Below are 17,947 nucleotides of genomic sequence, written 5' to 3' on the forward strand. Positions count from 1 at the left end.
ATGATAGATATCTGTGGTATATTTATCTTTTATCTTTAACTATTCTAATTTTTCTGAGGTAAGGGGATATGTGGTCAAGTTTATTTTTTACATTACCAACAGCCCCTTAGGTGGAAAAGTTTTATCGTTTTTTAACCCTTTTCATTATGTAGAACCCGTTACTCCCCAAATTCTTAAACAGTAGTTGATTATACTCATAACCAGCGACTGAGCAACTACTTTACGCCTAGAAGAATCAAATGAATCTTTTAACTCTATTTAAATAAAATAAAGTACACATCACTTTCTTATAAATTTCATCTATATGCGTTTAAAACTTCATATATTAGTCAAAATAAACCCCTAGATTTTTTACAGGTTTCACGGGTTTAATCCTATTTCCATTGAAATCTATTTGAACATTACCTCCAATTTCTGATATATATTGTCGGAGACCTATTAAAATGAATTGTGTGTTTTTTTTTCTCTTTAAGAAACAAACCATTAGTTAGGAAGTAGTATTTGACCTTCTTTAGTATGTATTCTGCCCTATGAATTAGTTTGTCCATTTCATTTATATTAAAATCTGGGTGTCGTCTGCGTATTGGATGATGAAACATTGACATATATTACAAAGAGTATTGGGCCAAGAATAGAGCCCTGGGGTACACCAAACTCTACAATTTTTAAGAAGACACAATTTGATCCATTCTAACTGACTGGAATCTATTATGTAATTCATAAACCAGAGTGGATCTATACTCAGTGAAATACATTCATCAAATAATGTATTGTGATTCACGCTATCAAAGGCTTTTGGGATGTCAAGTAAAAGGGGCAGTGAAAGTTTTTTATCATTCATGTTATTATAGATTTTATCTGATATTTTTAATAGATCCGTCTCAGTTGATAATTTTGGTCTGAAAAAGGAGCAGTGAAACTTTTTCTACTATCCATGTAATAAATCTTATCTAATATTTTTAATAAAGCCGTTTCCATTGATAATTTTGGTCTGAAGCCGTGTTCACTTTGTGAGATTATACCATTTGCCTCTAGATAATCATTTAATTGTATAGCAATTATTTTTTTCCAGAGCTTTTGACAGTATCGGAAGCAAATATATAGGACGATCATTAGAGGCGTCTTCCATATCACCACTCTTAAAAACAGTAATTAGGTGCAGGATTTTTCCATTCCATAACTCCGGATGCTGTTTAGTGGCTATGAATGCGTTAATAATAACAGCAAGGTAAAATGCAATAATGTATAACCCATCCCTACTTAAAAGCCAGCTAATCCCGTCAGATTCAAAGGCATTTGTGTTTTTAAGATTTTTTATGATTAAAATGGCAGTATAACAATCAACAGTAGGCTGAAAACTATCTAATTCTCTCACTGGAATATTCCGCACTGTTTCCGTAGAGATATTACATTTCCTAATTTTCTTTTTGGTTTTTGTCGAAAGTTTACCTGAAGAGATTCTTTTTTTATCTGATTAATCAATTCTCTCTCTCTCTCTCTCTCTCTCTCTCTCTCTCTCTCTACCTGGCAACATGCTATTTTCATGATCATATTAATTAGCTCTCTCTCTCTCTCTCTCTCTCTCTCTCTCTCTCTCTCTGACTATATTGTTTTTTTAAATGTTTTGATCTGATTAATCAACTCTCTCTCTCTCTCTCTCTCTCTCTCTCTCTCTCTCTCTCTCTACCTGGCAACACGCTATTTTTATGATCATATTAATTAGCTCTCTCTCTCTCTCTCTCTCTCTCTCTCTCTCTCTCTCTGCCTGGCAACATGCTATTTCTATGATCATATTAATTAGCTCTCTCTCTCTCTCTCTCTCTCTCTCTCTCTCTCTCTCTGACGACATCATATTTTTAAATGTTTTGATCTGATTAATCAATTCTCTCTCTCTCTCTCTCTCTCTCTCTCTCTCTCTCTCTCTCTCGAATGGCAACATGCTATTTTTCTAATATTTAATATTATGATCATATTAATTATCTCTCTCTCTCTCTCTCTCTCTCTCTCTCTCTCTCTCTCTCTCAAAAAACAAAAACAAAAGAAACCAAGAGGACGTTTTAAACAGGTTCTCCGACCTAGTTTTTTTTTCATTATTATTTTCATTTTTTTTTTTTATTCTTAATCTCCTCCCAGTTTGTCACTCGCGGACCTCGATATAAAGAAGATATATACAAACAAACGTATTTAATATTTCTTTAATAACAAATTAGCAGCAAAAGTTTCTTTAAATCATCGAGAACCTTCGAGAAACATAACTCGACAAAAAAAATGGAAATTTTAAAGTTTCTTTTGGTATTAGAAAAGTGTACAGAAACGCCCTCATCCTCAAACAGGTTTTCTGGCTGGCAATATAAAAGGTGGAGAGTGAAGCTGGCATTGCATTAGAGTGCAGACAGCTCACGAGAGAAGTCACAAGGTCACTCCATTCCTGACTTGAAGAAAGTCTAAATATCAAGATGTCTTCCACTTCATTGACATTGTTGTTCTTTGTAGGGAGTGTGGTAGTTTCTCTGGCAAGTGGTGAGTTTAATTTCTTTTTATTTTAATGATCGATGTAATTTTTTTTATGTCAACAAAAGAGTTTTATTACTGAATTTACTACCAAATTTTTTACTATTATTATTATCATCACTATTATTATTATTATTATTATTATTATTATTATTATTATTATTATTATTATTATTATTATTATTATTACTTACAAAATGAGATAATTTTGATTTTAAGACAACAAGTCCATACAATACTGTATTCAAACACGTATTTAGTGCTAAGCTAAATTACGTATCAAAAATGCTTGTTAAAATCGCGAAGGGTAACAGAAGTTAAATATATACATATATATATATATATATATATATATATTATATATATACATATATATATAAATATATATATATATATATATATATACCCAATATATATATATATATATATCTATATATATAATATATATATATATATATATATATACATAAGGGTCTATATATATAATATATATAAATATATATATATATATTACATATATATATATATATATAATATATATATATATATATATATATATATATATATATATATATAATATATATATATATATATATATATATATATTTAGATATATAAATATATATACATATATATAGATAGATAGATAGATAGATAGATAGAGAGAGAGATAGATATGTGTGTGTGTCTGTGTGTGGCTGTGTATCTATACATATAAGTATATAAGTATGAAACTATGGAAATGCGTTCATGTATACACATACTATAAATGTAGATCTGTTTGTAGCCTATGTATTATACACATTCAAGTTATCATGGGTAGGATATCCATAATTGAGAATGAAAAAAAAATAAATAAAAGAAAGGAAAAACGTAAAATGCTTCAAGTTATCAAATTCCAAATACAAAACAAATTAAGATCTTATCTATTCTTATCTTACCTTCTTTCAGGTTGCTCCTCTCCCTACCAGCAAGTTGGAGGATGGTGCATATTCGTGAATATCACAGGGCCTGTAATAGATCCAGATCGCCCCAAAACCTGGTTCCGGGCCAGGGAGCTCTGCCAAGAGTCCCAGGGAGACCTGGTATCCTTTGATGATGAGAGGAAATTGCAAGCTGTATCGGAACATCTTGACCTCAATTTCAGAGGTATGTTTTTCTCATTTCTTTTTGTAATATTTTTGAAAAGTTATTACCGTATTTTTGGGCTGATTTTTCATTTAGCAAATTTTCTCCTTTCTCTTTCTAATATCTTTTCAAAAGTATTACAGTATTTTTGGACTGATTTTTCATTTAGAAAATTCTCTGCCTTCTTTTTGTATCATTTTTTCAAAAGTATTATTGTATAGGTGGGTTGATATTTCATTTATTTTTTTTTTCAAAGGTTTAAAAGTATATGTGGAATGATTTTTATTTAATAAATTTTCTTCTTTCTCTTTGTCATATTTTTTCAAAAGTCTTACAAACTGCGCTAATTTTTCATTTGATATATGTACTAGAAGTTTCTTTCACTTTGAAATATAACGTAACTTGCAGCTCTCCCTGACTCATCCTGGATGTAAAATTTGTCCTCCGAATTGTTCAGTCAGTAGTATTCGCTGTCAATTCTTCTCAATTAACAATGGAGATATATTTCATAAGCAGTTATAGCTTTTCACTACTTATTCCTCCATAAATGACTCTTATCACTAAAGTTTGATATTGTTATTCCTCTTCTGCTAATTCTAACATTGAGAATAGTGGAAAAAATTGTCAGAAGACCCACCTGATTTGCGAATGTTTCAAGTCTTTATATAGCCCTGAAAGGTGAAAGGGTCTGTGTATCGCCATGATCAGATAATCTGTACTAGTCAGGGACACCCATACTAGGTTGGTTTGCTATGAGGGATCAGACTAAAGTCTCCCATCATTAATAATTCGCACTTGCCAGAATGATGGGGAAAACTGTCCAATCCTCATGCATGAATAGACATGTGTGAGGCCTTTGATCAGCAGTGGACTAGAAACGGCTGCATTTGTTGTTGTTGTTGTTATAAGAATCCTAAAAAAATCCTACCATCACCAGTCCGCGCTGGTCAGCGCAATGATAAAAGCTGACCAAACCCCAGATATGAATAAAGACATGTCTGAGGCCTTTGTCTTGCAGTGGACTAGAAACGGAAGTATTTGTTGGTGTTGTCGCACAATGTCGTATTACACTCAACACGTCCTAAGGTTTATCAATTTCCTACCGAGAGTATCGCAAGGACCAGTGATCACAGCACTTGAAGATCGTAACACTAAAATCTTTGAGGCGTTCTTGACTTTACTTCACTTCACTTTAAGGTCTGCTTATCTGGTCCTGTACAGCAGGGGAACCCCTACGTTCAACGGGACCTCCACAGTCGTTATATCTGTTCATTCGGGAGCATTTAACATTTCTGGTCCTGTACAGCAGGGGAACCCCTACTCTCAACGGGACCTCCACAGTCGGTATATCTGTTCATTCGGGAGCATTTAACATTTCTGGTCCTGTACAGTAGGGGAACCCCTACTCTCAACGGGACATCCACAGTCGTTATATCTGTTCATTCGGGAGCATTTAACATTTCTGGTCCTGTACAGCAGGGGAACCCCTACTCTCAACGGGACCTCTACAGTCGTTATATCTGTTCATTCGGGAGCATTTAACATTTCTGGTCCTGTACAGCAGGGGAACCCCTACTCTCAACGGGACCTCCACAGTCGTTATATCTGTTCATTCGGGAGCATTTAACATTTCTGGTCCTGTACAGCAGGGGAACCCCTACTCTCAACGGGACCTCCACAGTCGTTATATCTGTTCATTCGGGAGCATTTAACATTTCTGGTCCTGTACAGCAGGGGAACCCCTACGTTCAACGGGACCTCCACAGTCGTTATATCTGTTCATTCGGGAGCATTTAACATTTCTGGTCCTGTACAGCAGGGGAACCCCTACTCTCAACGGGACCTCCACAGTCGTTATATCTGTTCATTCGGGAGCATTTAACATTTCACATCGCGTTTTGCTCGCTCACTGTTAAATCGTCACTATCAAAGCACTCTCTGAATAAGAAATTCTCCAGGATTACAAATACAAGTTACTTTAACTGCTCGAGTTTCCCTAATTGACTAAATTAACTAAGGATAGATGAAAACAGTCAATTCAAGGACTCGTGTTCTTTGTCATTTATGTCTCAATATCTACTTGTAACTTTAACTGCAGGATTTTCCTCAATTGGTTAAATTGGCCAATGAGAAATAAATCAACCAATTTAAGAGCTCAAGCATTAGGAATACCAATTAAGGATAATTTAGTAGAATTCATCATCTCCTCCTACTCCTATTAACGCAAAGGGCCTCGGTTAGATTTCGTCAGTCATCTCTATCTTGAGCTATAATTTCAATACTTCTCCATTCATCATCTCCTACTTCACGCTTCATAGTCCTCAGCCATGTAGGCCTGGGTCTTCCAACTCTTCTAGTGCCTTGTGGATCCCAGCTAAACGTTTGGTAAACTAATCTCTCTTGGGGGGTGCGAGGACCATGCTCAAACTATCTCCATCTACCCCTCACCATGATCTCATCCACACATGGCAATCGAGTAGTCTCACTTAAAGTTTCATTTCCAATCCTGCCCTGGCATTTAACTCCTAATATCCTTCCGAGGGCTTTGTTCTCATGATTTTACTGGAATGTATGCTATTTTTATTCAGAATGATTTTTATTACTTCACCAATTTAATACCTCACTTGCGTTGCTAAAATGAAATTATCAACACAAGGGTTGCCACCTGCCAGTCATCAAGAACTCGCGGTTAAAGGTTTAAAGGTCGCTCATGAATGGCAGAGGTAAGGGACAGTGACATTGCCCTAGCAATCAGGACAATGCCCTAGAGACTGACCATATATTATATGATCAGCACCCAAACCTCCTCTCCACCCAAGCTAGGACCAGGGAGGGCCAGGCAGTGGCTGCTGATGAGTCAGCAGATAGACCTATAGGCTCCCACAAACCCCCCAACCTTAGCTCACAAAGATGGTAAGGTTGCAGACACTAATGGCACTAACGAGTCTGAGTGGGATTTGAACCCCCGACTGGCAACCACCAGGCAGAGACGTTACCAATCAGGCCACAGCAACCCATTTAAAGCCTTTGTACCCAATTCTAAAGTAACAGAACAAATCATATCTATTTATTAATCTTGGTTTCTTTTCTGTCGTCTACTATCTATTCTTTTTCTATTTTCAGAGGAATCTGAACAAGGGTGGGTGTACTGGGTTGGCGCTCATAGGACCAATGGCCAATGGCAGTGGGTTAATAACAAACCACTCAACCTCAACTCAAATATGTAAGTAGTCCATGTGAGGGTGTATTATTATTATTATTATTATTATTATTATTATTATTATTATTATTATTATTATTATCTCCAATCATAAACTTTATAAACATCAACATAACAAATGAAATAAGATTTTTTAAAAGTAATTAAACTACTTTTATCAACTAAAAAATATCAACACCAGAATATCAAGCTAACATATCAAATAAATCCTTTTACCAGCTGGCTCCCAGGCGAACCCTCCACGTCAGCTACCACGCAACAAGGGCGTCTGGTGCAAGTAGACAAGGTCCACGGGAGGAGGTACCTCGTGAGTAATGATGCAGCCCTTAGGAACTCACCTGCTCATATCTGCGAGAGGCAATAGATTGATTGATTCAAAGCTTTTTGGCATCCTGACAAAGATCAAATACATTCAACATTATGCTGGTGGCCTTCAGATTTCTTGATATTCTGAAATAAAAATGTACATGTTTCCCATTTTTTTTTTTTTTTTTTTTTTTGACCAGGTACATTAATTTACATCTTGACATTCATTTTTCCCAGATATTTTATTGTTTTATTTGTTTTATTTAACGTTTTTACCAGCATTTTGTTTTAAACCTTCTAAAGGGAGACTTTCTGTGAAATTCTAATTTTTTAGATTTTGTCGGAAACATTACACCCAAAAATTCTTTTATTTACTAAGGGAATATGAGGATATTTTATCGCTTATCAATAGATGTTTATCAGCAAATTATCAGATAAATATATCTTGCACGAAGAAATGTTTATTTGTTCATTTGTTTTTATTGACGAAAGTATCTGGATTTCATATTTTTCATTTTTCATTTGTTGATTTTAAAGTTGTTTTATGATAACTTGTTTTTGGTTCCAAATTACTAGATTCTTTACTCAGAAAATGTTAAATATTTGTTTTGTAAAGAAGTTGCCATATTAGCATTAAATTAAAGAGAAAAATATAAACATGTTCACTTAACTGTATCATTTTGTCTTTCTGATGCTAGGAAATGTATATGGAATATTGAAACTTACATATATATATTAATTCAAATGTTAAGTTTATCGATATTTACAACTTCATTTCTAAGGTTGTTTTTAAATTGATGAGAATATGATTAAATTCAACTGTCAAAAAGTTGAAGATTGTTAAAACTGTTAATATACTGTTATACCGCTGAATCATTGTTGAAAAAAAATATAAAATAAAAGTATTTAAGTATTTTACTTTTCCTAAGGCGATTGTTAATATTAAGGGTAAAATCTTTTTATAACAATATTAATATGTATGTATATATATATATATATATATATATATATATATATATATATATATATATATAAATATATATATATATATAAATATATATATATATATATATATATATATATATATATATATATATATATATATATATAGGCCTGTGATAGCCTAATGGGAACATTCCTGCCTAGCGTTCTGCTACACTCGGGTTCGAGACCCTCTCAAGCTTGATATTTTCTTGAAGTGTCTGCAACCTCACCATCCTTGTGAGTTATGGATAACAGGTTTGGGGGAGCCTATAGGTCTGCGTGCTGAGTTATTAGTAGCCATTGCCTAGCCCTCCTTGGTCCTACCTTGGATGGAGAGCGGGCTTCCGCGCTGATCTTGAATATATATATATATATATATATATATATATATATATATATAATATAGGAGGACGAATAGTCTGGACAACATCTTTCAATTTATTGGTGCCGACGTTTCAGGACTCATCCCATTATCAAGGCTAAAATGGACATATAAAACATTATAAGCAAAACTCAGTAAAAATATATAAAATACAAAAAACACAGTCAAAATTAAAATTGAAATTATAAACACAGTTACAAGTAAAATTTGGAGATAAAAATATTAACTAAAAATATTAACTAAAAGAAAAGTATCTTAAAATTAAATATACAAAAATCAAAATTGTCTAAGGAGACCAACCTGTCTGGAACAGACTAGAGTACTGAGTGACTATCTGAAGGACAGTACTCAGGAGGAAAATTCTAAATTTGCCAGCTTAAGCGATGTGGAGGGGGACAGAGGATAATTGGCTGTTTAGTTTAGGAGCCTTTTCTTTAATCATTAACGATTCCAATACTAGTAGAGAGGAGTTATTTGGCGCTTGAGCTATGATTTCAAAGTTTTTATATGCAATGTTGGTCTTGCATTTACTTGCATGTTCTCTGATGGTTGAGAATTCTTTGGTTTTGAGCGCACATCCAGTTCTATGACTCACTCCCCGATGCGCATCTATGCGAACTTTCAGCAATCTTTTTGTGGAACCCACATAATTTCCGAGATTACATCTCGGACAAGTAAACATATAGACCACCGAAGAACGCATTAGGTCGGGGAGAGAATCCTTAATTCTAAACATAGATCCCACTGTCAGGGGATTCTTAAAAATAAGTTTAAAATCCAGACTTGGAAAATTGTTTAAAATGACCTTTTTAATTTGTTTCCCATATTTTCCGTTATTAATAAAAGGCAAAGAGGCATAGAAAATCATTTTTGGTACTGTAGGAACTTGAAGTTTAGGTTGGTAATGTTTGGTCAGAAATTTGTTAACTAATCTATAAAATATTTTAGTTGGAAAACAGTTATCCTTGAAATGCTGCTTCAGAAAGACTATTTCATTATGAAAGGATGTCCAGTCAGACGAAAGGCAAAATGCCCTGCAGATCAGGGTTGTTACGGCATTTAACTTAAAATTATAAAAGCAAAAGCTAAAAAAATTGGTGCCTAAACCAGTGAAACGTCGGCACCAATAAATTGAAAGATGTTGTCCAGACTATTCGTCCTCCTTTTTATTTTATCTTTGAAGCTCGCCAGGAGCAACGACCTACCTCAATATATATATATATATGTATATATATATATACATATATATATGTATATATATATATTTATATACATATATATATATGTATATATATATATATATATATATATATATATATATATATATATATATATATATATATATATATATATATATATATACATATATATATATATATATATATATACATATATACATATATATATATATATATATATATATATATATATATATATATATATATATATGCTCAGTCTTTAAGGCATTGTCCTGCTAGGGGTTCGTCATTGTCCCTTGCCTCTGCCATTCATGAGTGGCACTTAAACCTTTAAACGCATTAAAGAATTTTACTTTTCCCAAGGCGAATGTTAACATAGAGAGTAGACACGATAATTAAAAAAAAAACTTTAATAAATCTTAAGAACAAAGACTAATGAGACGTTTAATACACCTCCGTTTTTCCCTCAATTTAATTCAATAAAAGGAAAAAATATTAATAACCTTAATCTTCATCTTACCATGAAAGGGAAAAGATGAATACTTAGAGGTTTTATGGGCAAGAAGAATACATAGGAGTAATGGCTATGCAGCTGAGTTTGTATGCATTATATCTTTGAAACATATCACGTGAACAAAGGGTGTTATGATATTTACTATAATATGCATTATCTAATATTTAATATTTGAATTGTTCGAATGAGGACGCTTTTTGTTTCGATGAAACTCTTTTTGGCTCTGAAGACTGAAATGTGATCATCTTTATTTATCTTTGCGTTCACATACACAATTACATATGGATGTCTATCTACCTATCTGTCTATCTAACTATATATAAAAATTTATATATAAAAATATATATACACACATATATACAGTTTATATATTCGGTGTATATATATGTATGTATATAATACTGTGTATTTATCTATATATGCATATATATATATATATATATATATATATATATATATATATATATATATATATAGATATATATATATTTATATATATATATATATATATATATATATATATATATATATATATATATAAAAGGTTAAATCAAATAGAATATTCCCAAATCAAATTCATCACTAACATCTCCACGTTGTTCGTTATCTTCTAAACAATTAATTGAAAATGGAATGTGAACTTTGATAATTAATTAACCTTAATAAGAATTTCCTTCTTCCCCAAAGTTTTTTTTTTTTATAAATAATGAATCTATGAACTAATATTCAGAACTCGAAGAATGACTTAATATGTCTTTCTTTTTCAGGCTAATGATTTTCTAGTTCGAAATTATGAAATTACAACTCAAAGGCATTTGGAAATAGAGATGAACCGGACCGTGAAAGTTTATTGATGTATATGAATATTTATATAATTATATATATAAATATATATATATATATATATATATATATATATATATATATATATATATATATATATATATATGTAGATATACTCTATATCCATCTATCTATTTATCTATATATATATATATATATATATATATATATATATATATGCATATATACATATCCATCTATCTATCTATCTATCTATCTATCTATATATTATATATATAAACATATATATATACACATATATATACACATATGTATACATATATATATATATATATATATATGTATATATATATATTATACATATATATACATATATATATATATATATATAAATTTATATATATATGTATATATATATATATATATATATATATATATATATATATATATACAGTGGAACCTCTACATACGAATTTAATCCGTTCCAGAACCAACTTCGGATGTAGAAATTGTTCGGATGTCGAAACGAATTTTCTCTTAAGAATACATTGAAATAGGATTAATCCGTGGTTGAGCCCAAAAACCTATGATAACTTCTTAATAAACTACTACACATAATTTTCCCATGAGAATAATGAACACTAAATTAGATAATAGACATGTAAATAAGAAGAATTAGCAAAAAATGATAAATAAGAAACGGGTTTTTAGCGTCACTTTACCTTAGAAACTCCAGCGCAGGTGTTGTTCGTCTTCGCTACGCAGAGAGGAGAGAGGAGACGGACGGACGGCGAGGAGGTAGAGAGGTTAACTACGATAAACGTAACACTACCGTAACTTATTCTAACTTACACTAAGTGAACTTTAACATAACTTAGCTTATTTTTTTTTATTTTTATATTTTATATTTTTTTCTTTTACATTTTCTTTTTTTCTTTTTGATGATTACGTAATTTTAATCACTATCACTTACATTTAAAATTGACTGAATTTCTTTTGCTTCACTCTTTTCCATTTTCTGTGTTTCACTTTCTTCCTCTTCACTCTTTGCCGTTTTCTTCGGTTCACTTACATCCTCTTCATCGCGAGTTCGCTTCGCAGTTTTTTTAAAGAAAGCATCAATAGATAATTGCTTGGTACGGCTTTTCAGAATGTTTCGAAAGTGAGTTAGGCAAACATCATCGAATTGAGAAACTACACGACAAACCTGCAATTTCTTTGGATGGTATTTGTCGATGAAGTCGACCACGTCTTGATATTTTCCTAACACCTCTTTTATTTGCGCTGAACCTAACACATGTTCTACCTCCTCGCTCTCTTCCTCGTAATCACTCATGTGCTCCGACATAGCATGGAGTTCCTTGAGCTCATCCGTCGTCAGTTCGTCGTGATGTTCGGCGACGAGTTCCGTAACGTCATCTGCGTCTACCTCCAGACCCATGGACTTGCCAAGGGAGACGATTTCCTCTACGGCTTCCGCTGCACCGACCACGGGATCAGGTTCGGGGTCAAAACCCTCGAAATCTCGGGGAGAAACTGCATCAGGCCACAGCTTCTTCCATGCAGAATTGAGGGTCCGTCGAGTTAATCCCACCCAAGCCTGATCTATGATCTTCAAGCAGTGCACGATGTTGAAGTGGCCCCTCCAAAATTCACGCAAAGTTAAGCTGGTGCTTTGCGTGACATTAAAGCACTGCTTGAATAAGTGCTTGGTGTACAGCTTCTTAAAATTAGAGATGACTTGCTGGTCCATGGGCTGGAGGATAGAGGTGGTATTTGGTGGAAGATACAGCACCTTTATGAACTTGAATTCATCGAAGATATCATCTTCAAGTTCGGGGGGGGGGGGGTGGGTGAGCGGGTGCATTGTCAAGGCATAGCAGGCACTTTAAAGGCAATTTCTGCTCATGAAGATACTTCTTCACAGAAGGACCGAAAACTTGGTTTACCCATTGCACAAAGAATTGCCTAGTGACCCAGGCCTTCGAGTTGGATCGCCAGAAAACATGAAGCTGATCCTTATCGACGTTGTGTGCTTTAAAGGCCCTAGGGTTCTCTGAATGGTAAACAAGCAAGGGCTTGACTTTAAAGTCCCCGCTAGCGTCAACCGATCATTCATTGGCTTATGCCCAGGCAATTTCTTCTCTTCGGCAGTGATGTAGGTTCGACTCGGCATATTCTTCCAAAACAGCCCGGTTTCATCACAATTGAACACCTGCTGCTCTACGTAGCCTTCTTCTTGCACGATCTTTTCGAAGTTCTTAACAAAACTAGCAGCCTCTCCGTGGCGAGCAACTGAATGAATCCCGGACCGTTTCTTAAATTTCTTGAACCAGCCACGAGATGCCTTGAAATCATCTGAGGAAGGCTCGGTTGAACTTTCCCCAGCATCACCCCCAGAGCTCTCCTCCTTCAAGTCCGTAAAGATGGCGTGCGCCTTCTCGCAGATAACGGTTTCGGTGATGGTGTCGCCAACGATCTCTCTATCCTTAATCCACACTAGTAGAAGTCGTTCCATCTCTTCTATGATAGGGGTACGGCGTTTGGAAATTATAGTGATCCCCTTAGAAGGTTTCACTGCTTTAATAGCTTCCTTCTGTTTAAGGATTGTCGAGATCGTCGACATATTACGGCCATACTGTTTAGCAAGTTCACTCACGCGGATGCCACGCTCATGTTTTTCAATAATTTCCTGCTTAATTTCTATAGAAAGCATTTCCTTCTTCCTTTTCTCACCACTACCACTACCACTACCACTGGCAAAACTAAGCCTCTTGGGACCCATACTTTACGTAAATTATCGTTAATGGATGCACGTAAAAAATCATGATTAAATCACAGTTAATATCAGAACGCACAGAGCACAACCGCAAGAAGCCGACGAGAACAGAGGACTGACCCAAGCCGCGCTAATTGAGCGTCCCTCCGAGGTCGATGTGCTGCCTTCTATCGGCGGAAATAAAAAACACTTCAGGAGCTATGGGCACCGACTACGCGTACGAGTATTGTTTACTTCGGGTGTCGAAAAAAACATTCGGGTGTAGAGTCGGAACGTGTTCGAATTGTACTTCGCATGTCAAAAAATTCGGATACAACCGGTACGACGAAAATTGCTACTTCGTGTGTCGAAATAAAATTCGGGTGTAGAGTAAAAAATTTGCTCGAATTTTACTTCGGATGTTGGAAAATTCGGATGTAGATACGTTCGGATGTAGAGGTTCCACTGTATATATATATATATATATATATATATATATATATATATATATATGTATATATATATATATATATATATATATATATATATATACATAAACTCCCGAGCTTCAAACATACCTAATTATACTGTATTACATAAGTCTGTTACACTTGAAAAACATACCCGAGCTCTGAGAAAATTACACAAGTCCCAGACGGGAATAGTTACGAACACTGAATATCCAAAGGTCTCTTGCGTCCAATCAAGACAAACTGGGTGATTATTTTACTTGAACTATTCAAAAACAACTTTTTTCTTTGGTTCTAGGGTAGAATAAGAAATATTCATTTTTTCACTGGATATGAATAAGAGTTAAAAGAATAAATATTGTAATACCCGACTGTTTTTGGGAAGAGAGGAGAATCTTAATTAATGATGAATGGAACGTCAAAAGTATATAAAAATTCAACTAGGCTGCAAAACAATTCATTTGCCATAAAACTAGTAAATTGAAAAATATAAATAATCGTAAATTACTGATGAAAGGAACGTCAAAAGACTAACTAACGAAATGTGAAAAATTATTAATGGAAATTTTTTAAATATAAAAATTCAACGAGGCTGCAAAACAACATATCGTTTACCATAAAAATAGTATATTAAAAATAAAAAATAATCGTAAATTATTGATGTAAGGAACGTCACCTTATAAGACTAAGTAACAAAATATGAAAAAGTATTAATGAAAAATGTTAAGAAATAAAAATTTAAGGAAGCAGCATAACAACATTTCATTTGTCATGAAACCAGTATATTAAATATAAAAAGAATTCGTAGAGAAAATATGCTATTAAAACCTTACAAGGACTTGTCAATATGATCAAAGCTTGAAATAGATTCTAATCTACTTATCACAACGATGCTTAAAAATGTGTTACGAAAGAGCGAATGTCACGAGACAAAGAGAGGAAACTAGAGGGGCACTAATGTATTAATTGGCTTGGAATTTCATACACTTTAAATATGAACCAAGTTTGAAGTCTATGTGACAACGATGTCCAAGCTAATGTCTGATTACGTGAATTGGACATTTTGCTTGACGGGGACCTTGACCTTTGACATTGGCCTTCAAAAATTTAATCATTTCCAGATTTTACATAACAGTTAATTCCTGCAAGTTTAATTACTCTAAGATTAAAATTGTGTGTTTGGGTCACAGACACAAACAGGGGCGAAAAAATAACCTCCGTCCAACTTTGTTTGCGGAGGTAATAAATGCAAAATATGTATTGTACTATAAAGGCGAATCTCAATCTTACTTGACACGTTATATAAGAATTTGAAGGAAGAAAATCCTATGAATACTTAATGAGATATTTCACCACAATAGAGTGAACTTATCTTCACCACGACTCCATAGTATCCATTTTTAACATAGCTCTGAATATGGGCTTCTATACTAAATATTTTTTCATAAGGCGCATTTGCACTGACTCGCAGGGGTGCCCTTTTAGCTCGGGAAAGTTTCACAATTGCTGATTGGTTGAACAAAAACATTCCAACCAATCAACTATTAGGAAACTTTCCCAAGCTAAAAGGGCAACACTGCGTGTCAGTGCAAATGCGCCTGACTAAAAAAAATTGAGTATAGTACTTCCCTTACTTATGTTTTCCTTTTCTCTTGAAATCAGCTGTTATATGGAATGATCGACCAAGGGGTAAATACCCAATTAAGTACATAAGACAACTAAATAGAGACAGTAGATTTGATGAAAAGTACACATTTTTGCGTCCTTGTTTGGTTCAAGAATGAAACGCGTGTTGCTCAGATAGTAGACTTTTATAGAGAGAGAGAGAGAGAGAGAGAGAGAGAGAGAGAGAGAGAGAGAGAGAGGTTGGGGAGAACATCTTAGTAAGAAAAGAAATGACGTAGAGAGAGAGAGAGAGAGAGAGAGAGAGAGAGAGAGAGAGAGAGAGAGAGAGAGAGAGAGAGAGAGAGAGAGAGGTTCGAATAATAATCTGGCAGGAGCCTACCTCGGTTTTCACCCTTTCTACATATATATTTTCCTGCTGTCGAGAAGAAACCCCGTTAACTATGTGTAATGTTTTAAAATTATATAACATTTCAGGAGTTATTTTTCGTGTCGTTTTAATTACCAGATGATAGATATCTGTGGTATATTTATCTTTTATCTTTAACTATTCTAATTTTTCTGAGGTAAGGGGATATGTGGTCAAGTTTATTTTTTACATTACCAACAGCCCCTTAGGTGGAAAAGTTTTATCGTTTTTGAACCCTTTTCATTATGTAGAACCCGTTACTCCCCAAATTCTTAAACAGTAGTTGATTATACTCATAACCAGCGACTGAGCAACTACTTTACGCCTAGAAGAATCAAATGAATCTTTTAACTCTATTTAAATAAAATAAAGTACACATCACTTTCTTATAAATTTCATCTATATGCGTTTAAAACGTCATATATTAGTCAAAATAAACCCCTAGATTTTTTACAGGTTTCACGGGTTTAATCCTATTTCCATTGAAATCTATTTGAACACTGCCTCCAATTTCTGATATATATTGTCGGGAACCTATCAAAATAAATTGTGGTTTTCTCATTAAGAAACAAACCATTAGTTAGGAAGTAGTATTTGACCATCTTTAGTATGTATTCTGCCCTATGAATTAGTTTGTCCATTTCATTTACATTAAGATCTGGGTGTCGTCTGCGTATTGGATGACAAAACATTAACATATATTACAAAGAGTATTGGGCCAAGAATAGAGCCCTGGGGTACACTAAACTCTACAATATTTTAAGAAGACACAATTTGACCCATTCTAACTGAATGGAATCTGTTATGTAAGTAACTCATAAACCAGCGTGGATCTATACTCAGTGCTGTATATCTATTAGATAATATATTGTGATTCACGCTGTCAAAGGCTTTTGGGATGTCAAGTAAAAGGAGCAATGAAACTTTTTCATCATCCATGTTATTATAGATTTTATATGATATTTTTAATAGATCCGTTACAGTTGATAATTTTGGTCTGAAAAAGGAGCAGTGAAACTTTTTCTACTATCCATGTTATTATAAATTTTATCCGATCTTTTTAATAGAGTCATTTCAGTTGATAATTTTGGCCTGAAAAGGGAGCAGAAACGTTTTTTACTATCCATGTAATAAATCTTTTCTAATATTTCTAATAAAGCCGTTTCCATTGATAATTTTGGTCTGAAGCCGTGTTCACTTTGTGAGATTATACCATTTGCCTCTAGATAATCATTTAATTGAATAGCAATTATTTTTTCCAGAGCTTTTGACAGTATAGGAAGCAAATATATAGGACGATAATTAGAAGCGTCTTCCATATCACCACTCTTAAAAACAGTAATTAGGTGCGGAATTTTTCCATTCCATAACTTCGGATGCTGTTTAGTGGCTATGAATGCGTTAATAATAACTGCAAGGTAAAATGCAATAATGTATAACCCATCCCTAATTAAAAGCCAGCTAATCCCGTCAGATTCAAAGGCATTTGTGTTGTTAAGATTTTTTATGATTAAAATGGCAGTATAACAATCAACAGTAGGCTGAAAACTATCTAATGCTCTCGCTGGAATATTACGCACTGTTTCCGTAGCGATATTACATTTCCTAATTTACTCTTGGGCTTTTTCGAAAGTTTACA

At 33.6% G+C, this 17,947-nt stretch overlaps 1 protein-coding gene across 2 annotated transcripts in view; it reads left to right on the forward strand.

The window, feature by feature from the left end:
• The first annotated feature begins 2,384 nt into the window (after positions 1 to 2,384).
• The window catches only part of LOC137643696 (C-type lectin domain family 6 member A-like), a 120,226-nt gene continuing 104,663 nt past the window's right edge, over positions 2,385 to 17,947 (forward strand). The window contains exons 1-4 of one of the 2 annotated variants that reach the window (XM_068376397.1): positions 2,385 to 2,520; positions 3,463 to 3,660; positions 6,763 to 6,862; positions 7,079 to 8,046. In XM_068376397.1, the coding sequence (XP_068232498.1) occupies positions 2,457 to 2,520; positions 3,463 to 3,660; positions 6,763 to 6,862; positions 7,079 to 7,223 (507 nt within the window). In that variant the 5' untranslated portion in view covers positions 2,385 to 2,456 and the 3' untranslated portion in view covers positions 7,224 to 8,046. Of the gene's footprint in view, positions 2,521 to 3,462; positions 3,661 to 6,762; positions 6,863 to 7,078; positions 8,047 to 17,947 lie in introns of those variants that run through there. The other variant, XM_068376398.1, reaches the window with a different exon arrangement.

Source organism: Palaemon carinicauda, chromosome 7 (genome assembly GCF_036898095.1).
Source record: "Palaemon carinicauda isolate YSFRI2023 chromosome 7, ASM3689809v2, whole genome shotgun sequence".
Taxonomy (NCBI): Eukaryota; Metazoa; Arthropoda; class Malacostraca; order Decapoda; family Palaemonidae; genus Palaemon; species Palaemon carinicauda.